Source organism: Ceratotherium simum, chromosome 35 (genome assembly GCF_057802395.1).
Source record: "Ceratotherium simum simum isolate JZ-2026a chromosome 35, ASM5780239v1, whole genome shotgun sequence".
Lineage (NCBI taxonomy): Eukaryota > Metazoa > Chordata > Mammalia > Perissodactyla > Rhinocerotidae > Ceratotherium > Ceratotherium simum.
Window position 1 is genome coordinate 24,732,219 of NC_141934.1, and position 24,231 is coordinate 24,756,449.

Sequence of the window (24,231 nt, forward strand, 5' to 3'; positions counted from 1 at the left end):
AGCGGAATGGGTAAAATTTAGGGTGGGGCGACTTCCTATGTCGATTCTAAAGCAATCTTGGCCTCCCCCGGCCGCCGTAAAAGGGGTTGGGCTTGGTATTCTCCCGCCAATTTAAACTCGTGGGATGGAAACTGAAGAGATTAGGGATGGTTATGGAAGTCAGGAAGAGGGGCAATTAACTTGAGTGTTCCTCTTTAGTCTCTTCAATTGCAGGTGAGGAGGGGGAGCCGCGCTGCTGTAGGGATCTGGGGGTGGGTTCAGGTCGAAGTAGCAGCGGCGTCAGGTCAGTTCCGGGTGTTTTCCCCTTAAGACTCTGGCGGGAGAGAGGTCGGAGTCGGTTCTTGCTGGCGCCGGTGTCCAGCTGAGAGCGTTTATGCCTTGGAGGCCTAACTGACAGTTTCATTTCGCTGAATTCATTAATCTATTCTCCACAAAGCAGCCAGAGTGATCTCAAATCGTTAATCATATCATGTCACTCGTTGATTCGTTTAGCTCCCGCAGTATTGCGTTCTTGCTGTGGCCCGGCAGCCGCCTCAAACTCGTTCCAGCCTCTGAGCCTTTGCACTCGGCCTGCATCGCTCCTCCTGCTGAGCTTTTCATAGTTGGCTTCTCGCTATTCGGGTCTCAGCTCAGGTGTCATCTCCTTCCCTTCCCAAACAGGTCCTTCTTACGCGGCCCTCCCTCCCATCCATCTGAGCGCTGTTTGTTTACTTCAACTTTTAGCATGGTTTGTAATTGTGCGTATACGTATCTTTTTGTAGGGAGGCAGTATAACAGCAGGCGTGGATTTGAGTCGTATCTAGCTACATCATTTATTCGCTTTAGGTGACCTTGGCCGTTTATTTAATCCCTGACTCGTGTTTCTCAGCTGTAAAATGGGCTGTTGTGCAGATTAAATAAGCATTCAAAACTATCTTGCATACTCAGTATGTGTTTACTATTTTATTTTTGTCTGTCCTTCCTACGAAAATATAAACTTCATAATGACAAAGACCTTTTTCTGTCTTCTTGACAGCTATATTCCCAGCTCCTAGAACAGTGCCTAGCACATAGTAGGCATTCAGTAAACATCTGTTGAATGAGTGAGTGTGACAGCCCTGGGAGGTTGATAATATTTCTCTATTTTTACAGATGCGGGACACGGAAACCCATAAAAGTATTCACTCCAACCTGTCCCTCCTTTCTTAGTCTCCTCCCACCTCCCACTCAAACGCCAGTCACTAAAACTACTGTCTATTCCAACATGTTTTGTTTCTGTACCCTTGTTTACACTCTTAGTGAGAACTCTTTCCCTACATTTAAAAAGCTCCTGTGACCTTAAATTCCTAGCCCAAATGTTACCTGCTTGCACCAATAATAGTAATAAATTAGCTAACACTTAAAATGGAGTACTTGCCATGAACCAAGCATTGTTCTGTGAATGTTTAAAACTCATAACCACCTTTTCAGGTATGTTCAACTATATTCGTATTTTATAGGTTAGAGAATTGAGGAACAAAAAGATTAAGTTACTTGCCCAAGGACAACTGGCTAGTAAATGTGAAAGAGCACAAGTCGAAAATTGTTCCTTCCCTTACTATACCTTCCATAGATTTTAAAACATATTTCTACTAGCACATATCAAAACAACTGTAATTATTTGGTTATTGTTCCCTGATAATAATCTTGATCCGGGGTGGTTTTTCAATTTAGTATTTGACTCCCACCCAGAGCACACATGAAATGAGTTATATAAATCTTTGCTAGTGAGATGGTTAAGTGACTCTCTTCTGGTTACAAATATACTCTTTGGTCCAGTCAGAAACCTAATGCAATTTTTTCCTCTCCCCCTTATCATTTTCATTTATACAACAATACTGAAACATTAATGGACTTTTTTTTTTTTTGTGAGGAAGATCAGCCCTGAGCTAACATGCATGCCAATCATCTTTTTGCTGAGGAAGACCGGCTCTGAGCTAACATCTATTGCCAGTCCTCCTCTTTTTTCTCCCCAAAGCCCCAGTAGATAGGTGTATGTCACAGTTGCACATCCTTCTAGTTGCTGTATGTGGGACACCGCCTCAGCATGGCCGGACGAGCGGTGCGTCGGTGTGCGCCCGGGATCTGAACCCAGGCCACCAGTAGCGGAGCACGGGCACTTAACCGCTAAGCCACAGGGCCGGCCCCCTAATGGACATTTTTTTAAAGTTTGTCTGGAACCTTACCATCCTAAGATATCCCAGACAGTCTGACTTCATAGACTTTGCTACTTATTGCTATGTTGATTAAAGGTTTATTTCAAATGAAAACTTATAATTTCAAGCTAGGCACACAAGATATTGGAAGCTCTAGGATACACTGGTAAGATCAGAATTGTTTGTTTGTGTTCCTAAACCAATGTGTTGTTCTCTGGTGATAATCATAGCTCTAATTCCATTTATCTTATTGGTCCAAAGTGTCTAGTGACCACAGAAATAACACAAAGACAGAAAAGTCTTTATTTATTGATATATATATTGATTAAGCTTTTTCATTTCCCAAATAACTGGATTCTATGCAACAATATAATTTGGTCTCTAATTTTACATTTGTCACAGGGAAATCAGTGGTTCCTGACTCAGGAAGACAACCTCAGAAACATGTGGAATGATATTGAGCTGCTAACAAGTGATGATACAGGAAGTGGGTACCTAAGTGTTGGTTCACGAAAAGAACATGGAACTGCTTTATATCAAGTAGATTTGCTAGCAAAGGTCTCCTCTGAAAAGGTAATTATTATGATGCTGAGTGTTTTCATTCACAGAATTTTTACTGAGTGCTTAGTAAGCCTAGTAGCCACACAGTAAATGTTTTGTGAATGAATATGGCACTTTCTCAGGGAATCAAGGTTCAGTCTCAGATTACTAAAAATTTCCATCTGAATTCCCTCTGCATCATCTTAAGATTAGTATTTCCAAAACTGAACATTTCACAGCTCTTCTTGACATTTTGGATGTACAGAATGTATATAAAATGATTCAAAGAATATCCACCACCAGCTTAGGAAATAAAACATTAGCAGTAGAGTTGAAGCCCCTGGGGTCCCTCCCTTATCCTTTGCTCCTCCCATACTCCACCTTTGAGTTAAGCATTCTGCTGAGGTTGAAGTTTATTCTTTCTAAGCATTTCTTTCTACATTTTTAACTTTCTTCTTTTAATGATAATCCCACCAGTCTCAATCCAGGCTTGAAACCTTATTCTTTGCCTGCTACAGAAAATATGACTGTTAGTTTTTCACCTTAGATCTTCCTTTTCAGTAATTTGCTTCTGGTAAGATATTGATGATCCTGGTAAACAAAGGTTTCTTGTAGAGAGAATACACCTGATCTTTTCTCAGAGTGTTATAGCCTAGGATCCTTCTACTTCCCTTAGTAAGCCAATGTAATATTGAATTCTCTAATTAAGAAAAAATTTTAAAAGAGAGAAAGGAAGAAGATACCAACTATTAGAGACAAGTTTTGTATCTTCTGGGGCTTGAAAGGCAGGGCCTCCTCTGGGGACCTTATTCATAAAGGGCCTCAAATGTAGGCTTTTGACTTTTCTTCAAATGAAGTTCTCTATGTATTCAAAGAAACTGGCTGATAGGATTTAAAAAAAGAAATCATTCTTTATGCAGCTTACATCCTATTGTGGGATTGTACTGTGTTTAGTATACCATGAATCACAGAATTTATAAACATTAATTATGAGTAGTACAAAGAAATTATATTGTATTCTTTGTTATTACATTTTTTATTTGTTAAAGGCAAAAATTTAAAGTATACCACAAATTCTGCAGTGAGAAAGTGGCATTTCTTTATTTTTTAATATTACTAAGAGCCTTAAAACATGGAAGTGGCCCAGGCCTCTCTTGACCTCTGAGTCTGAGGGCTCCTGTTGAAAAATAACAGTGTGTGTGTATTGAGCTTTGAATCAGTTAGGAACCATCTGTTATTAGCTTGGAGCATCACTCATCAGCACATACAAAACTGCCAGGCGTGCAGTAGCAGATGCTATGTTCAAAACCCTATGCTAGGCACTTGTAACATAAGGTGACATATTATCCCTTCTTTTTTAGGATGTTTCCTTAAAGTTAAGCAAACAGGACACCAGCAATAAAAGATAGTTAGCTATGCAAGTTGGCATATGCTAACTACCAAATGAATGGTACAGGCAGTAAATGCAGTAGAAATTCAGAGGATGGAGAGCTTATTGGGGGTTGGGATAGTTTAAGGAGCATTTCATAAAGAAACTAGCACTTGACTTGGGCCTAAAGAAAAAGGAGGGAAAATGAAAACACAACTTATCAAAATTTGTGGAATGCAGTGAAAGCAGTCCTTAGAGGGAAATTTATAGCATTGAATGCATATATTAGAAAAGAAGAAAGATTTAAAATCACTAATCTAAGTTTCCTCCTTAGGAAACTAGAAAAAGAAGAGTAAATTAAGTCCAAAATAGACAAAGGGAAATAAATAATGAGAGCAGAAATCAATGAAAATGAAAACAGTGAATCAGTAGAGAAAATCAATGCAACCAAAAGCTGGTTCTTTGAAAAGATCAATAAAATCTATAAGCTTCTAGCCAGGCTAACTAGGAAAAAAAGAGGGAGAACAAATTACTAATATTAGAAATGAGAGAGGGGACGTCATTACAGAGCCTATGGATGTTCAAAGTATAATTAAAAAAATACATTCATGTGTCACTTAATGACAGGGATATGTTTTGAGAAATTCATTTCATTGTTGTGCAAACATCATAGAGTGTACTTACACAAACCTAGATGGTATAGCCTACTACACATCTAGGCTCTATGGTACTAATCTTATGGGACCACCATCACTATGGGGTCCGTCGTTGACCGAACCATCATTACACAATGCTTGATTACTATGAACATCTCTATGCCCACAAATTTGATGACCTAATGAAATAGATCAATGCCTTGGAAGACACAACCTACCAAAACTCACTTAAGAAGAAATACACAATGTGAATAGGCCTATAGCTATTAAAGAAATTGAATCATGGGGCCAGCTTGGTGGCATAGTGGTTAAGTTCACGTGCTCTGCTTCAGCAGCCCAGGGTTCGCAGGTTCGGATCCCTGGCGCAGACCTGCGCACTGCTTATTGAGGCATGCTGTGGCAGGCATCTGGCATATAAAAAAAATAGAGGAAGTTGGGCACGGATGTTAGCCCAGGGCCAGTCTTCCTCAGCAAAAGGAGGAGGATTGGCAACAGATGTTAGCTCAGGGCTGATTTTCCTCACAAAAAAAAAAAAAAAAAAAGGAAATTGAATCAATAGTTAATAACCTTCCCAAATGGGAAGAACCAGTCCCAGATGGGTTCACTGGTGAATTCTGCCAAACATTTAGGGAAGAAATTATACCAATTCTCTATAATCTCTTTCAGAAGATAGAAGCAGAGGGAATACTTCCTAACTCATTCTGTGAGGCCAGCATTACCCTAATACCAAACCTAGACAAAGACATCACAAGAAAACTACAGACCAATATTTCTCATGGATACAAATACAAAAATCCTCCATAAAATATTACCAAATTGAATCCAACAATATATAAAAAGAGTTATACACCATGACCAAGTGGGAGTTATCCCAGCTATGCAAGGCTGGTTTGACTTCAAAAATCAATATTGAGGTGATGGATGTGTTAACTAACCTTATTGTGGTAGTTATTTCACAATATACATGTATATTAAATCATCACATTGTATGCCTTAAACTTACACAATGTTATTTGCTAATTATATCTCAATAAAGCTGGAAAAAAAATCAATATAACCCATTACATCAACAGACTAAAGAAGAAAAATGACAATGATCATATCAATAGATGCAGAAAAAGCATTTGAAAAAAATCCAACAATCATTCACGATAAAAACTCTCAGTAAACTAGGAATAGAAGGGAACTTCCTTAATTTGATAAAGAATATCTACAAAAACACCTATAGCTAACGTCATACTAAGTGGTAAGAAACTAGAAGCTTTCCCACCAAGATCAGGAACAAGGCCAGGATGACCCCTCTCACTACTGGTTTTCAATATCGTACTAGAAGTCCCAGCTAATTCAGTAAGACAAGAAAAGGAAATAAAAGGCATCAGATTGGGAAGGAAGAAATAAAACTTTGTTTGCATATGACATGATTGTCTGCATAGAAAATGCAAAAAATCAACAGAAAACCTCCTGGAACTAATAAGCGATTATAGCAAGGTTGCAGGATACAAGATTAATATGCAAAAGTCAACTTCTTTCCTGTATGCCAGCAATAAACAAAAAGGAATTTGAAATTAATCCAAAAAATCTTTGTGACCTTGGATTAAGCAAAGCATTCTTAGATATGATGCCAAAAGCCCAAGTGACAAAAGAAAAAATAGATAAATTGGGCTTCATCAAAATTAAAAACTTGTGTTTCAAAGGACATAGTCAAGAAAGTGAAAAGACAGCTCACAGAATGGGAGAAAATATTTGCAGATCATTATCTGACAAGAGACTTATATCCAGAAAATACGAAGAACTCTTCCAACTCAAAAAGACAACCCGATTAAAAATGGGCCAACACCCTAACAGACACCTCACCAAAGAAGATGTACAGATGGCACATAAGCACAGGAAAAGATACTCCACAACATATGTCATCAGAGGAATGCAAATTAAAACCATGAGATAGCACTACATACTTATTAGAATGGCCAATATCCAGAACACTGACACCACCAAGTGCTGTCAAGGGTGTGGAGCAACAGCAACTCTTGTTCATTGCTGGTGGGAGTCGAAACGGTCCAGCTACTTTGGAAGACAATTGGGCAGTTTCTTACAGAACTAAACATACTCTACCATACCATCCAGCAATTGCACTCCATGGTATTTACCCAAAGGAGTTGAAACTTATGTCTACACAAAAACCTGCACATGGATGTTTATTGCAGCTTTATTCATAATTGCCAAAACTTGGAAGCAACCAGGATGTCCTTCATTAGGTAGATGAATAAATAACCTGTGGTACATCCAGACAATGGAATATTATTCAGCGCTGAAAAGAAATGACTATCAAGCCATGAGAAGACATGAAGGAACCTTAAATGTATATTATTAAGTGAAAGAAGCCAATCTAAAAGGCTACATACTGTATGATTCCAAGTATATGACATTCTGAGAAAGGAAAAGACAGTACAAAGATGGGTGGTTGCCAGGGGATGAGAGTTGGAGGAAGGGATGAATAGGCAGAGCACAGAGCATTTTTAGGACAGTGAAAATACTCCGTATGATACCATAATGATGGATACCTGTCATTATACATTTGTCCAGACCCACAGAATGTACAACACCAAGAGTGAACTACAATGTAAACTATGCACTCTGGGTGATTATGATGTGTCAATGTAGGTTCATCAATTGTAACAAATGTACCATCTGGTAGGAGATGTCAATACTGAGGGAAGCTATAGATGTGTGGGGTTGGGTGTATATGGGAAATCTCTGTACCTTCCTCTCAATTTTGCTATGAACCTAAAACTGCTCTTAAAAAATAAAGTCTTAAGGGGCCGGCCCCATGGCATAGTGGTTAAGTTTGCTGTGCTCTGCTTCAGCAGCCTGGGTTCGCGGGTTTGGATCCCGGACACGGACCTATACCACTTGTCAGTCATGCTGTGGCGGTGACCCACATGCAAAATAGAGGAAGGTTGGCACAGATGTTAGCTCAGGGCAAATCTTCCTCAGCAAAAAATAAAAGTCTTAAAAAGAAAGAAGGGAGAAGTGCAGTCCAGGCAGAGAGTACAGAATGGGTAGGTCCCTAGGAGGTATAGCACAGTTTCTTCTGTGCAACTTTTCACTAGTCGAAGAAGCAAGTTACAAGAGTATAAGAGGGATCAGAATGATCAGAATGTGGTGGAGTTTTCAAGAATTACACCTGGAGAAGGTGACCATTAAAACAGGCATAAAATGAACTGATTGGCTTAAAACTAAGCCAGGGAAGAATAAGAATAGTTAACATTTATTGAGCATATACTATGTGCAAGGCTGTCTTCTAGCTCTTTACATGAATTAATTTATTTAATATCCATACAAGCCAGCGTTATGAGTAGTAGTATTATTATTCCTGTTTTACAGGAGAGTCAGTTGAGGCATTTGCACAGGATTACTCAGCTAGTAAGTGACTGAGCATTCTTAACCACTAAGCTGTCCAACTGCTTCAAGATCCATATGTGTGGGAACCTCTAATCAACAGAAGCTGAAAACTGGAGACTCATAGTTGGCTTGCATAGTGTTTTTAAAGATGTTGACTTAGCTGCCAATATTTAAAAATCAGAACATTTCACATAAAGATCTAGCTTTTCTTGGTAAATTGGAAGGTCTAGTAGCCACACCAGCATCTCATTTCCATAGGGCTTTAATCTGACTGATTTTGCTCTGTTTAGTTTTTTTGGGGGCATGTACCTTCTAGGTCACAGTATACCACAGGCCCTTCCCTGTCATGTCCCAGACACCAAGACTTTATGCCAGTCTTGGTTCATTCATTTATGTTGATGCCTCTGGCTCCTACAGGCATAAGATCAACTCTTGGGAAACAAAGACTTGTGCATGGGAATCCTTTGCCCTTTCCTAGCAATCCCAGACTATTTCCCTATTTTGGATCTTGGATGGATTCAAGGTATACTATGCAAAGAAAAACTTGACTAAGTAGATATATGGGCTAAAGAAAAAAGGCCTGTCAAGTTAAGTTTTAAACTTGAGTGCTTGGGACGATGATGATACTACTGATAAGTATTGTTAAATGTATATAAAAAAGTTTTATTTTAGTCATCTTTTCCTTCCCACAGGCCTCATTAAATCCAAAGATACAAGCATGCAGCTTAAGTGATGGGTTTATTATTGTGGCAGATCAGTCCGTGATACTGCTTGACAGTATTTGTAGATCACTTCAATTGCATCTTATATTTGGTAAGTCTAATATAATGCAGTAAAAAACATTGAAAGTCAAATATATCTTGCTACCAATTTCTACTGCAATGCCTTTTCTTTACTCCATTATTTCTAAGACTCGAAATTGGACTAATTTCGAGAAATTGATCTTGAATGCCTTTTTTGTGCCAAGTTCGACGCAAGGGATACTGAGACGATCTCTTCTCTCAATAAGTCTAAGGGGCAACATACATGTAAAGCAACAGTTTACTTTACTTGCATGGTTTTTGTGTTAAAGTACTGTAGAAAACAGGTGAGCCCAATTGTGTTCAAGTTCCTGAATCTTGTACGTAATTTCATTATCATAAACAGATATTTGAATACTGTTAGAATGTATAGCACTGTAGAAAGCTTTTGAAATACTTATGAATTAATTCTTCATGGAAGTAAAGAGCTTTAAGTACGTGCAAACATGGATAAGAGTAAATTAAGGGACAAGTCAGTGATTGTGCTGGAAAATAGGTGAAAATATTGTGAAAGCTTTTTCTATTTTGAGTAGAAATTTTGACAGAAGGGTGATTGTTGAAGTGTTTGCAAGAACTTAGACAAGTGAAAAGGAATCGAAAGGTATGCATTTGAGAACACAGTCTTGATCACAATATGGAGGCAAAAAAACTCATATTTTGTGGAATCTTAAGGTATCTACCCTGATCAGTCCACAAGATTCACCGTTCATCAAAGAAACAGTGGGCTGTGTTAACATGTCATACATTTGTATAAAGATATTGCTGCTGAATAATTTTAGTTCATAAGCCATTTACGTGCTATTGCTTTTATCTCTTACTCCTCCCCTTTCAGCCCCCATTTCACTCCCCCTGGCCTTCTTGCTGTTGTGCAAACTGCGGCAAGCTCCCACTTGACCATCCTTGCTCCAGCTGTGCCCACTGCCTGGAATGTTCTTTATCCATTTGGCTAACTTCCTCACCTCCTTCAAGTCTTTGTTCATATCTCACCTTATCAAAGAGGGCTATCCTGAGCACTCTTATTAATGCTGCAACTGCGTGGTTCTCCTGAGCTCTCTTACCTTGCTCTACTCTTTCTCTTTTCCATTGCATTTATCACCTTCTTACATGTCTTACAATTTGTTTATTATGCTAATTGTTGATCATCTATTTCTGCTTTTGAGCTCCATAAAGGAAGAAATATTTTGTTATTATTCTCAGATATATGCAAAAGTCCTAGAACAATGCTTAGCATATAAAGAGTGCTCAGTAAATATTTCTTGACTAAGAGTCAGTAGCATTCTTTTTTACTTTAATCACCATTTTTAAAAAAATATTTAGGGCTGGCCCAGTGGCACAAGCGGTTAAGTGTGCGCGCTCTGCTGCGGCAGCCCGGGGTTTGCCGGTTCGGATCCTGGGCGTGCACTGACGCACTGCTTGGCAAGCCATGCTGTGGCGGCGTCCCATATAAAGTGGAGGAAGATGGGCACGGATGTTAGCCCAGGGCCAGTCTTCCTCAGCAAAAAAAAGAGGAGGATTGGCAGATGTTAGCACAGGGCTGATCTCCTCACAAAAAAATAAAAAATAATAAAAATAAATAAAAAAATATTTAGAAGAAACTTGAATAGTTGAATTTTTTTTTTTGTGAGGAAGATCAGCCTTGAGCTAACATCTATTGCCAATCCTCCTACTTTTTTTTTTTTTCCCTTTTTCTCCCGAAAGCCCCAGTAGATAGTTGTATGTCATAGTTGCACATCCTGCTAGTTGCTGTATGTGAGATGCCGCCTCAGCATGGCCCCACAAGTGGTGCGTCCGTGCGTGCCTGGGATCCGAACCAAGCCACCAGTGGCGGAGCACGCGCACTTAACCGCTAAGCCACGGGGCCTGCCCCAGATAGTTGACTTTTTTTTTTTTTTTGTGAGGAGATCAGCCCTGTGCTAACATCCGCCAATCCTCCTCTTTTTTTTGCTGAGGAAGACTGGCCCTGGGCTTACATCCGTGCCCATCCTCCTCCACTTTATATGGGTCGCCGCCACAGCATGGCTCGCCAAAGCAGTGCGTCGGTGCGCGCCCGGGATCCGAACCAGCGAACCCCAGGCCGCCGCAGCGGAGCGCGCGCACCCAACCGCTTGCGCCACTGGGCCGGCCCCAGATAGTTGACTTTTAATGACAAAATTTGCAATTTTTTATATAGAAAATAAACGTTTGTAACTTTGATTTGAAATTTTCAGATACTGAAGTGGATGTAGTTGGCCTGTGTCAAGAAGGAAAGTTTCTTTTGGTTGGGGAGAGAAGTGGCAACTTACATCTGATTCATGTAACGTCAAAGCAAACATTACTCACTAACGTAAGACCCTGTTATGTTTTTCATTTCCGTTATCTAAGTTCTGAGTTATCTCTTAGACAACTAAACCTGCAGCAAACCATTAATTAATTTGTGTTTTAAATTAGAAGAATAATATTGCTTTACATTAAGTTTAAGAATCATGCCTCAGAAACATATGAAGTAAATGCAAAGTTAAAAAAGTAAGCTTTGAAGATATTCTTAGTATGCTTGTCCAAAATAGTTTTCCATTTTAAAACTAAGATGTTTGGAATATAGGCAGAATTATTGCTCATGAAAATTGATAAGTCTAGGGTTTAAAGAATATGTTCCTTGATTGTATTTTTCTGGGTTTAATCTTATCATCTGAAATTAATTTGCAATTAGGCTTTTGTTCAGAAAGCTGGTGATGAAGATCAGTGTACTTACCGGAATCTCGTTATTGAGAAAGATGGTTCAAATGAAGGTAAGTTTTTTGAATTTTTTTTGAATGGCTTCTAACTAATAATCAAAAAATCAGATTTAAAGTTAATAAATTATGTAAATTAATTGTTATGCTATGTTAAATTTACTAGTGATGTAATTAATATTGTAAGAAACAAACAAGTTTTTTATTTTAGCTCTTTTCAGAGGTTTAAATGTACTTTTTCTAAATATAGTATTCTAAATTCATTTTAACACTTTTGAGAGTTCTATAGATTACCAAGGAAGCATTATATTCTTTTAAAATGTTTTTGTGGGTTTCAGCATATTTATCCTATTTTCAACAGATGTTAACTGGACCCTAATTTATTTTAATATTTATCTGAGATTTTTTTTTCTGACAAGTTTGGTTTTTTATAAAAGTTGCAAAGAAGGTAACATTATTTTTGCAAATAACTTAGCAATTATTTGTAAATAAGCTTTATCTGTATCATTACTATATTATTTGAGCAAATTAACATATTTTTAAGCTAATTCCAGATACTGGCTTAAATTTTATATCCACGTGCCTTTTAGAGAAACTGGTTTTGATTTTATTTTACTAGGTACCTATTATATGCTGCTTCTTACAAACAATGGGTTTTTTTGCATTACAAACCTTCAGCTTGTAAAAATTCAACAAGGTAAGTAATGCATTATTTTCTTATTATTGATTTGCAACAATGTTTCTTACTAGTTTTCCAGGTAAATTTTAAAATATTCTCTTTAAGCATATTTAGTTTGATTGCATTCTATGATACTGAGTATACTTTTAAGTATTCATAGTATACTTATTCTCCACTTTTAGGGCTGAATCTGAAGAAATATAACTTGTTTATAGCCTTCAAGGAGTTTACAGTTTAGTTGGGGAGACAAAACCTACACTAGCATAGTAATAAATGCTTTTTGATGTAATAAATGAACCTGGAAACTGGAATGACTATATAAGTGTTAGCAATACAGCACAGTAATCTGTAGTATGTGCTAATGAGTGGTATGGACCATATGTCCCTCTGAGCTGGGAGAAATTGAGGAATTGGTTTGAGGCATGTATTCAACAAATATTTTTTTTAAATTTACTATGTGCCAAGAACGTGCAAGGTCCTGGGAATATGACAAGATTTAAGATATGTAGTTCTCTATAGTTTAATGAAGGAGCTAGACAAGTAAAAGAACTCTTCCAAAACAGAGTGCAAAGTGATGAAGAGTAGGAGAGTTGGAGCAGAGAGAAGACCCGGTTAGTAGAAAGCAACATGGTAAGGGAAGGTATGGAGAGGCACTGTAGGCACTGTAAGGCAGCCTGGCTGCTGCCCTGAGTATGAAATGTCAGTTTATATCATTGGTCAAGGGCAAAACTGAAAAATCACCACTGCCTTATTAATTTCTGACCAGTGTTCTTTTCACTACATGATGTATAATTTCACCTTGACACAAAAGGGGTGGCTTGTATGCATTTCATAGATGAATACTATGAATTTAGCCTGCTTTCTCTTTTTCATGCAGCAATTGAGAATGTAGACTTCAATAAAGCAAAAAAGGTAAGAAAACAAAACCATATTGTCTTCTTGAAACTTACATTTAATGTAAGTTTAGAAGAGTGTTTCTGGATATAATTGGTCTGCTGGTTGATATTTCGAGAATTAGCATGATATAACATTTTAATAACATTTCTACTTAAAAATACATCTATAACTGATTGATTTAAATTTTTATCAATCTTTTCAAGAAATTTGGATTGTGGAGCATATATATAACATTCTTATTTTTTAAATTTTGCAGTTACAAGGACAAATCAAGTCCAGTTTTATTTCTACTGAAAATTATCATACTCTTGGTTGTCTCAATCTTGTGGCTGGAGATTTAGCAAGTGAAATCCCTGTGATAATTGGGGTAATTCTTTTTATAAAATTTCCTTTTTTGTTCTCTGAGGTGTTTCTTCATTAAAACTTTATAGTGTTGGTTAAGTAACAAATTTTAATATTAGCAGAAACAGGAAAATTATAAAATTAAGGTCATAAAATTAACTCAATAAGTAAATGTAAGTTTCTATGTTAGAAAAAATATTGCATCTTTATCTTCACTAATCTCTACCTGAAATTTAGCATCTTTTAATTATAAGCATAGGCAAAAACAACAATAATATCAAGAAACAAAAACAGAAAACTCCACAGTTATACTAGTTCTTGTGACTTTTTCAGTAATAAACATCACAGATTTTTTAAAAATCACATTACAGCTATCTTAAAATATTATGTATCACAATAAAATTATAGCATATTTAGCAGGAGGTGTAATAACTATTGGTGACAAAGTCGAAGGTACTGCTGATTCTACTTTTTATTTTTGCTTATATTCAAAATTGAAAGAAATGCTAAATTTCAGATAAAGATTAGTGAAAATACACCTGTAAATTTTTTCCTAAGTTCACAGATCCCTTAAATCTTGAAATAAGCTAGGTTAAGAACCTCTATGGTCCTAAGGAGTAAAAGGTCTTTTATTTAATCCCTACATGATAAATGATTCTACGTTATTCTTAATGTTGGCTAGCTAAGCTACTTACAAGTATATGTTATTAGTAAAATGGGAAACTGGACAAGAATGTATAGAGAAGCACAATTCAGTCACCACTGTTGGAAAGACGACTCAAAATGTATACCTTTCTGTATAATGTCTAATGTTATATATGAAAAGTAACATTATTAATATGTAACTTCTGATTACTCTGGTCATGGTTTCTTTGAATTTCTTTGAATGTTTTGGGAAAAACATCTACTGTCATATTCAAGGAGTAGGCAAATATTCAATAAAATTATAGCATTTACATTTTTACTTGTCAAATTTATATGTTAAGCAACAGTTGCATTTTGCCATTTTGTGTATCTAGTTTGATATTTCATCGGGGTTTCCAATAATTTAAAATTAATATTTATGAATTTTTTTCAAATATTTGTGGTTATTTTAATGAAAATACTTAATCACAGACTATATATCCTAATACTGGAGGAGGTCTTAAAGTTTACCCTATGTCTTCAGGGTGAGTTGCCTGAATATGCCTGTTGCTTATTAAATATTCATGTGATAACAGTGAATAGCAGCAGTTTACTGTTCTTTCCATTCTGTTCTGTGGAAAACAAACTAAGAGAGGAACTGGGAGATAAAAGCTAGTTGGACTTGAATGTATAAATATATTTTGAAATTACTAATGTGTAAAACTTAGGCGTTTCTACTTGAGGAGGATTCAGATCTAGGAACCAAATTTATGATTGATATACTGTTTTCACTTCTGTAGGGCACTGGTAGTTGTGCATTCTCAAAATGGGAACCAGATGCTTCCAAGGGAGGAATGACAGTTAAGAATGTTATTGATGCAGAGATTATTAAAGGTAAAATAAGTTAATGAAGCCACTTCTGATAATTATTAGTGAATTTAATTTTCTAGCAGTGCTTTTTTTTTTTCTTTTTTTTTTCTGAGGAAGATCAGCCCTGAGCTAACATCCATGCTAATCCTCCTCTTTTTTGCTGAGGAAGACCGGCTCTGAGCTAACGTCTATTGCCAATCCTCCTCCTTTTTTCTCCCCCAAAGCCCCAGTAGATGGTTGTATGTCACAGTTGCACATCCTTCTAGTTGCTGTATGTGGGACGCGGCCTCAGCATGGCCGGAGAAGCGGTGTGTCAGTGCGCGCCCAGGATCTGAACCCGGGCCGCCAGTAGCGGAGCTCGCGCACTTAACCACTAAGCCACGGGGCCGGCCCAGTGAATTTAATTTTCATGTTAATATACTAAGTCTGGCAGATGGGCCATTTTACATAGCACTCTTTGAAATAAGCCAGATTCGTCTGATAATTGTCCACATACATGACTACTCTTAACATGTTACAGGTGTTGCTCTTCGTTTTGGGAGTTTTTACATTTTCGTAGTCACCTAAAAAATAAAGAAGCAAGAATAAAAGAGAATGAGAACTTTTTGTTTAAAGGTAGTTCTGCCTTTCCATAAACACGTTAGTTTACTGTTTAAATATGCCTGTATGGGGGCCGGCCCCGTGGCTTAGCGGTTAAGTGCACGCACTCTGCTGGTGGCTGCCCGGGTTCGGATCCTGGGCGCGCACCGACGCACCGCTTCTCCGGCCATGCTGGGGCCGCGTCCCACATACAGCAACTAGAAGGATGTGCAGCTATGACATATAACTATCTACTGGGGCTTTGGGGGAAAAATAAATAAATAAATAAAATTATTAAAAAATAAATAAATAAATATGCCTGTATGTAACACAGAAATGTATTCCTTACACACCTTGCTTTCTCTTTTGTAGGTGCAAAGAAGTTCCAGCTGATAGACAATCTACTTTTTGTTCTTGATACTGACGTATGTTTCTGATATTTTTTCTTCAAGGTTTTCACTTTCTATTATGTTTAACAACAAAAGTCTTGTCAAACTTACAAAGACAAGGACTTTAGCTGGAGTGGATTACTATCTTGTGTATTATGCTTTATTTATATCATAAAATATATCCTGAAATGTAAATTTTTAATCATTAAGATGATGTGTCAATGAAACATCTCTTTTGCAGAATGTGCTGAGCTTATGGGATATTTACACTCTAACTCCTATATGGAACTGGTCCTCTCTTCACACAGAAGATTTTCTTCTTACCACAGAAGCAGATTCTCCTTCATCAGTCACGTGGTACATCTTGGCTAGAAGTGGTTCCCCTTCTGTTAGAACCAGGTTTCTTGCCTGATTCTGTTCCAGTCATTCATTATGTGTTACATTCTAAAACTGAACAGACTGACAGAGTAAGGACCATTTCATTGTTGGCCAAATTCATTGAGAACGAATAGGCAATACCAACCTCCAAGTGATTGTATTAGAAAGAGTGTCAGTCTGGTCCCCAGACACAGAAATCAAGTTCGATGTCTTTTATGTAAATCAGTTTTAACTTTTATACAAGAATATCCTTTTGACTTAGCTTATATCTAGCAATTAGTAAAGTTTATTTGATTCACTTAAACCTTCTTTTCTTTTTTAGGCAAGGAATTACCAATCTCAAATTAGTAGCTCTGACAACTACTACTAATAAGAAGGTATTGGAAAATTTATTTCACGTTTGTCTGTAGTATGTTAGAAATAACATTAATACAAAAATAGTTGTTAGTGCTCATAGCACATTAGCTCTTAGTTCACACAGACACTTAACAAATCAGAAATAATCCTACAGAGCACTGTTTTTCCCATTAAAAAAAATGGATATGAATCTTGGCTCCCCATTTTAAATGGAGCATTTCAGGAATAAAAATGTCCACAAGTTACATCGTTCTGGCACTGAGGAATTCCATTTACCTTAAATACAAATCGTAGAAGGGACATCAGTTATGTGGATTTTTATTCAACGTATTTGGAGGGTGGACTAGAACATAATTTTATATGTAACATTTAAATAATACAATAATTGACTTAATTATAAAATTATTTTTTGCATTTAGCTTTGTACCAAGTGTTTTAATCTCTGCCCTTGATTGTGAAGTGCTAACTTGTGCTCGTAGGTTTATATTGACCTACTAAATTAATTGCTCTACTATTTTTCTTAGATGAAAAACCTCATGGTTTATTCATTACCTACGATGGAAATATTATATTCTTTGGAAGTGTCTAGTGTTTCTTCTTTGGTCCAAACAGGAATTAGCACAGTAAGTTGATGTATATTTTGAATTACTTTATAATAAAAAACATTTATAATAAAAAACATTAAGAATAACTAAGCTAAGTGTGTGTGGAACCCAATGGAATACCTGGATAGATTTCAGGTTTATAAATATATTTATTGTTATCAGAGGGCCTTAAATATGCTTGCCTAAGGTCAGTCTTCTTATAAAAAAAGAAAAGCAAATTAATCAAATAAAACATCAGTCAATTGCATATTCAATTTTCTTGTGTCTCCACAGGAAATATAGATGATAATTAATTTGAGGGGGAGTTATTGCTTTTATTTATTTATTTTAATAGTGATCTTTTAAAAAAACACTTTACTACTTTTATTTCATCTGTTTTTCCACATACACACTATATTTTTCCAAACCATTTGGAAATTACTTGCCAACATCATGACCTGCCACCCCTAAATACAGCAGGTATCAGCGGGCATTTTTCTACGACACAATTATCAAACTCAGAAGCTTTAACATTAATACTATTATGAAATGTACCATCCAAATTCAAATTTTACCAATCAATTGTGCCACTTACTTTAAAGCTATTTTTTTTCCTGATCCAGGATCGAATCAAGCACCACCTATCGAATTTAGTTGTCATGGTCACATGGTAGTCTACTTTATTATTATTTTTTTAAATTATTTATTTATTTATATATTTTTCCCCCAAAGTCCCAGTAGATAGTTGTACGTCATAGCTGCACATTCTTCTAGTTGCTGTATGTGGGATGCGGCCTCAGCATGGCCAGACAAGCGGTGCATTGGTGCGCCCCCGGGATCCGAACCCCGGGCCGCCAGCAGCAGAGCGCACGCACTTAACCGCTAAGCCACGGGGCTGGCCCGGTAGTCTACTTTAATCTAGAATGGTTCTCTAGTCTTTTTTTCTTTTGAGACATTGACATTTTTCTGGAGTCCTAGCCTATTGTGTTGTAGAATGCCTCTCTATTTGGATTTGGCTGATTATTTTATCATGATTAGATTCATGCTAAACTTTTTTGGCAAGAAGACTGCATAGTTAATACTGTGTCATAGCTGCATCATGTCCGTTTGTTCTGTTATTGATGATGTTAAATTTGATGACTTGGTTAAGGCAACTCTGCCAGATTTCTCCATTGTAAAGGTGCGTTTTCCCCTTTGTAATTAGTAAGTGATTTCTGTGGTGTTATTTTGAGACTATGGGCATATTCTTTTCTCCAATAGTTTTTCCCAGTGATTTTAGAATCCATTGATGGATGATTCTTGCCTAACCCAGTTGTTACTCTAGTAACCATAAAAAGAATTATTTCTGCATTTCAGTTTTAAACGTTTTTGTTATTGTTATAGGATACCATATACCTTCTGGAAGGAATTTGCAAAAATGATCCAAAGTAGGTTATGCTTTGTTTTATCAGATAACTTGTTAAATAACAGCTAAGTTAAAATTTACTTATTAATATTAAATGACAAATGCACTTATAGTGAAAACTTTTTTTCAGACTATCTGAAGATTCAGTCTCTGTTTTAGTACTCAGATGTCTTACAGAAGCTTTACCAGAAAACAGGTAACTTCTCATTTTCTCTTAAGCATTACCCCCAATAGAAAACTTAAATTCCCTGATTAATAAAAATTTTACCGAAATTTCTTTCCCACTTAACAGATTGAGTCGTTTACTTCACAAACACAGATTTGCTGAAGCCGAGAGCTTTGCCATTCAGTTTGGATTAGATGTTGAGGTAATCATTCATGAATTCTTTTGTTCGTTAAACAAACATTTCCTCTTGTACTAGAGGCTGGGGAGACAGACATGTAAAATGTAATTGGCATTTAGTGTGATAAGACCTTTAATTAAGACATGTCCAAAGAAGAGTAGGGATTCAAAGGAGAGATTGACCTGTAGTGGGGCAAAAAGATTTCATGGAGAAGGTAATTTTTATGTCAGATCTTGAAAATGTTCCCGATAGTCCAGGGAATGGAAGGGAATTATAGGTATAAGGGTAGCGTGAATAAAGTGTGGGAGACTTATGGTGCTTCCAGGAACTCCTCATAATTAGGTAGGACTAGAATGTAGGTTATATGTGCAGATGGAGATGATGATGGAGAAGCAGAGGGTCAGAGCCTAGAGGGCCTTGTATGTGTTGCAAAGGATTTAGATTTTATTCTGCAAGTGATGGGGAGCTACTGAGAATTTTAAGTGGGAGAATGTCTTGGTTAGGTTGTCATTTTGTAAAGATGGAGATTTCTTTGGTAAAGGGCAAACCTAGACGTGCGAAGACCAATTGGGAGACTAAACAGCTTTCTATGGGAGACCGGAACCAGTGCAGTGAGATAAGATGTACAAGGGGGAAGGTCTGATAAGACAGGTCTCTAGGAGGTCTAAGCAGTGGGACTTAGTGATGAAACATAGGGAGGGACAAATGTTGGGAATGGACTAGCAGGACTCAGGCTCAGCATACTTGTGGAATGGTGATGGCATTACCTGAAATGTGGAATGTGTCTGGAAGAGCAGGTCAGGGGTAAAAGATGAAGGGTTCTGCTTTATAAAAAGTGCATATAAGGGGTCTTATAAAATGAGACTGATAGGAAGCTGGAGAGTGATCTGAGCTGAATCTAGAGGTAGGTAACAGCAGGAGACTGTGTAGAGTAAGAAGAGATCTGAGGATGAGACCCAGTGGCACTAGCATGGTGTTTTCACTGTAAACATCTTTGCCATAGACATCTTGGCCACAAGCATTTTTGCCACATAACTAATTGGCCATGACAATTTTGCCGTAAAAGATAAAAAACTAACTGGTTGACAGGGGTTTTTTTTTTTAGTTTCATTTTTCCATTGATGAATCAACTGCCATAAAAGATAAAAAATAAATGGTTGACAATTTTTTTTTTGGTCAGTTTGGTTTCATTTCTCCATTTTTTCATTACTCTCATTTTTATATGATATAAATCTTAGCTGGCCCTCCTAATGTTGTATACAGTGACAAGTAGACGTGGTGGTGGTGGTGGTGGTCTTAAAGTAGTTAGCGTTTCTTTCAGTTATCAACATTTTAGTCATGGCTTTATCAAGCAGACAGATGACGATGATTTGCCCCAAGAGTTGGTATCTTTTTTTTGTGTGTGTGAGGAAGATCAGCCCTGAGCTAACATCCATGCCAATCTCCTCTTTTTGCTGAGGAAGACCTGCCCTAAGATAACATCTGTTGCCAATCCTCCTCTTTTTTTTCCCCTTTTTCTCCCCAAAGCCCCAGTAGATAGTTGTATGTCGTAGTTGCACATCCTTCTAGTTGCTGTATCTGGGTCGCCGCCTCAGCATGGCTGGACAAGTGGTGCATCGGTGTGTGCCCAGGATCTGGAACCTGGGCCGCCAGTAGCGGAGCGCGCGCACTTAACCGCTAAGCCATGGGGCCGGCCCCTGGTTTCTTATTTTGAAACACACTACATTGGAGGAGAAAAAGAGGGCTGAGGGCCTCTTCTTTGAGAACGCGTAGTTGAACCCACATTTCCCATAGAACAAAGACAAGTGCTTAGTTAGGTACAATCCACATAGACAGTTGTTTGTGCAGTATTGCCATGAATCTACATACATACATTTTATAATTTTATTTATTTTTCTTTCCCCCAAAGCCCCAGTAGATAGTTGTATGTCATAGCTGCACATCCTTCCAGTTGCTGTATGTGGGACATGGGCCCAGCATGGCCGGAGACGCGATGTGTCGGTGTGCGCCCGGGATCCGAACCTGGGCCGCCACCAGCGGAGCACACACACTTAACCACCAAGCCATGGGGCCGGCCCCATACACACATTTTAAATGTATTCAAATATTTTGTGTTTCGCAGTAAAGTCTTTTTAATTTTGTTATTCATTTTTTCATGTTTCATTATGCTCTTTTTAATTAATGTCCCTCTTTTATTTTTCATGATTTTATCTTTTCCAGCAAAATTGCCTTACAGCCAATTAGTTATGCAAAAATGCTTGCAGCTAAGATGTCGATGGCAAAGATGCTTGTGGCAAAAATACCTAGAACCCACCAGCGTATGGGGGATAGAGGAAGAAGGGCTATAAACATATTTGGGAAGAAATAAGGAGGAAAACCACAGGAATGTACAATTATAGAAGCCAAGGAAGGAGAAACTTTAAAGTTTCAAATACTATGTGTATAACCAAGTATAAAAACTGAAAGATGTCTGTTGGATTTGGCAATTAGGAAATCATTGATATCCCTTGAAAAGTCCTGGGAAGTAATGAAGAATAAAGCCTGATTGTAGGAAAGAATTAATATTTCCTAAGTGGGTGGTGGGTACCCAAGAGTTTGTTGTTTTAAAAATGTGACATTTTTATGGGGCTGGCCCGGTGGCATAGCGTTTATATTCGCGTGCTCCGCTTTGGCGGCCCAGGGTTTGCCGATTCGGATCCTGGGGGCAGACCTACTCACCGCTCATCAAGCCATGCTGAGGCGGCATCTCATATAGAAGAGGTACATCTCTGCAACTATGATACACAACTATGTGCTGGAGTTTTGGGGAGAAAAAAGAGAAAATAAAAAAAAAGACAGGAAGATTGGCAACAGATGTTAGCACAGGGCGGGCCAATCTTCCAAAAAAAGAAAAAAAGTAACATTTTAAAACATGCAGAACCATTCTGTGTATTGTTTAGAAATATATATGAGTGAAGGAATAAATAAATTAATGGAATAATAAACACCAAAATCAGAATAATGGATACTTCTGGTTAGGGGAAGGAGAATGGCGTATTTGGAAGAAGAGCAAGGGATCTTAAACTATATTGGTAATATGCTTTTTTTTTTTAAGGTGGGTGATGAGTACATGAGTATTTGTTTTATTATTACCTTTTTGAACATCTGAAGGTTTTATAATAACTGATTTTTTAAAAGAGTGAATGGAGCAAAAAATCAAAATCAGTGAAAGCAATTTTCAGGGAGTGGAGAAACAAAAGTAAAGAAACCGCTTTTTCTTATCATTTTTAGCTTTCAGACCCAGAGAGCCCACGTCAAAGTTGCTATTTTTTTAATAAAAAATGAACCTGAAATTTTGAGTATTTCTAACTCGTGCTGTTTCTGGCTGTTAGAAAACTGTGGATAGACTTAGGAAACTAGACATGAAACATGATTGTTTGGCCATCTTTTAAAACCCATCTCCATTCACTTTTGAACTGCATAATTTCAGACACATTACTTACACTCTCGAGTCTCAGTTTTCTTGATTGTAAAATGAGGATGTTAGTATTTATGCCATAGGGTTATGACGAGGTTTAAATGCTTGCTTAGGTTTTTGTGAGAATTAAATGAGATAATCCACATAAATCTCTTAGTATATTGCTTGATACATTTAGTAAGGACTCAGTAAAATGGTTTCCATGATTTAATAATCTGGATTACTTTTCGGTCATCTAAGTGTTACCTTCTTTAACGCTTATTCCTGGACCACATGAAGATTCACCTGTTTCCGTAACAGTTTATTGCACGCAGCATATGATATCATCCATAGGCATTATTTTGCTTCAAGTTGCTTGATATAGCATTTTTTATTACAGCTTGTGTACAAGGTAAAATCAAACGATATATTGGAGAAACTAGCTTTGAATTCTGTGGACACAAGTGAGCAGACTGAATGGCAAAAGCTTGTAGATGAAGCTAAGGAAAATCTACATAAAATCCAGGTGTGTTTTCCCTATCATGTGCGAGTGTTCAGATTGATGGATTGATCAACATTAGGTTGCCTTACTGTGTCTGGCATTTGTGAAACAGGACGATGAATTTGTGGTGAATTACTGCCTGGAGGCTCAGTGGATAACCTATGAAACGACCCAGGAAATGCTAAATTATGCCAAAACCAGGGTAAGTTTGTAACATTTGCACATATTAGTTTGTCTTATGCAAGATAAATCATTTCAAAGAAGGGAATTCTTTTTCCATCATAAACCTTTTTCAAAGTGCATTTTTGCTATAGATTGTTCCCCTCAGTGACCTTTGAATACAATTCCTAGTTATAGTCCTTAAAATCAAAGTGTAACAATTGAGCAAAATGTTGTGAGCTGTTTTTATAAAATGCTTTATTTATTTTATTTTTTTGTGAGGAAGATTGGCTCTGAGCTAACATCTATTGCCACTCCTCTTTTTGCTGAGGAGGGTTAGCCCTAAGCTAACATCCGATGCCAATCCTCCTCTTTTTGCTGAGGGAGATTGGCCCTGGGCTAACATCTGTGCCCATCTTCCTGTACTTTATATGAGACGCCGCCACAGCATGGCTTGACAAGCGGTGCGCCGGTGCGCGCCCCGGATCCGAACCTGGGAATCCCGGGCCACCGCAGCGGAGCACGCGCACTTAACTGCTACGCCACTGGGCCGGCCACTAAAATGCTTTTTTAAGATATGTTGTTTCTTTATTGTTCAATGTTCACCTGAGTTCAATGCAATTTCATTTTTAAAGATAATTTTTTTTCCTTTAATTTACGGAAAATCCATCTTCTTTCATGGAAAACCTAATACAGCAGATATTCTAACTGTGTTTCTTATTGTTCATCTTAGCTTTTGAAGAAAGAAGATAAAACTGTTCCTGTTAATTCTGATGGGTTAAAAGAGGTAATTACACTAGATTTATAGGGTGAATGTACCTTTACAATATATTTTGCACTTCAAGATAGGCCTGTATTTTCTTCAACAGCAAGTTATTTTCATACTCGTTGTCTTATCTACAAAAATGGGAATAATAATAGTACTTATAGGGTTATTTTTAGGTCAAATGAAATACTTTATATAAACTATTTTGTATAGTTCCTGGCATCTATTAAGCATGCAAATAAATGTAAACTGTGATGATGATTATGATGGT

The 24,231-nt window shown here is 37.3% G+C and overlaps 1 protein-coding gene across 3 annotated transcripts in view; it reads left to right on the top strand.

Moving 5' to 3' along the window:
• Nucleotides 1–91: 91 nt before the first annotated feature.
• Nucleotides 92–24,231, top strand: part of KNTC1 (kinetochore associated 1) — a 73,892-nt gene continuing 49,752 nt past the window's right edge. The window contains exons 1-19 of one of the 3 annotated variants that reach the window (XM_087423359.1): nucleotides 92–213; nucleotides 2,577–2,747; nucleotides 8,834–8,954; nucleotides 11,149–11,264; nucleotides 11,628–11,706; nucleotides 12,269–12,346; nucleotides 13,206–13,240; nucleotides 13,482–13,592; nucleotides 14,992–15,085; nucleotides 16,013–16,065; nucleotides 16,271–16,428; nucleotides 16,730–16,784; nucleotides 17,289–17,387; nucleotides 18,732–18,775; nucleotides 18,884–18,949; nucleotides 19,046–19,121; nucleotides 22,934–23,059; nucleotides 23,148–23,237; nucleotides 23,928–23,981. In XM_087423359.1, the coding sequence (XP_087279485.1) occupies nucleotides 2,619–2,747; nucleotides 8,834–8,954; nucleotides 11,149–11,264; nucleotides 11,628–11,706; nucleotides 12,269–12,346; nucleotides 13,206–13,240; nucleotides 13,482–13,592; nucleotides 14,992–15,085; nucleotides 16,013–16,065; nucleotides 16,271–16,428; nucleotides 16,730–16,784; nucleotides 17,289–17,387; nucleotides 18,732–18,775; nucleotides 18,884–18,949; nucleotides 19,046–19,121; nucleotides 22,934–23,059; nucleotides 23,148–23,237; nucleotides 23,928–23,981 (1,584 nt within the window). In that variant the 5' untranslated portion in view covers nucleotides 92–213; nucleotides 2,577–2,618. The other 2 variants (XM_004430036.3, XM_087423360.1) reach the window with 2 other exon arrangements.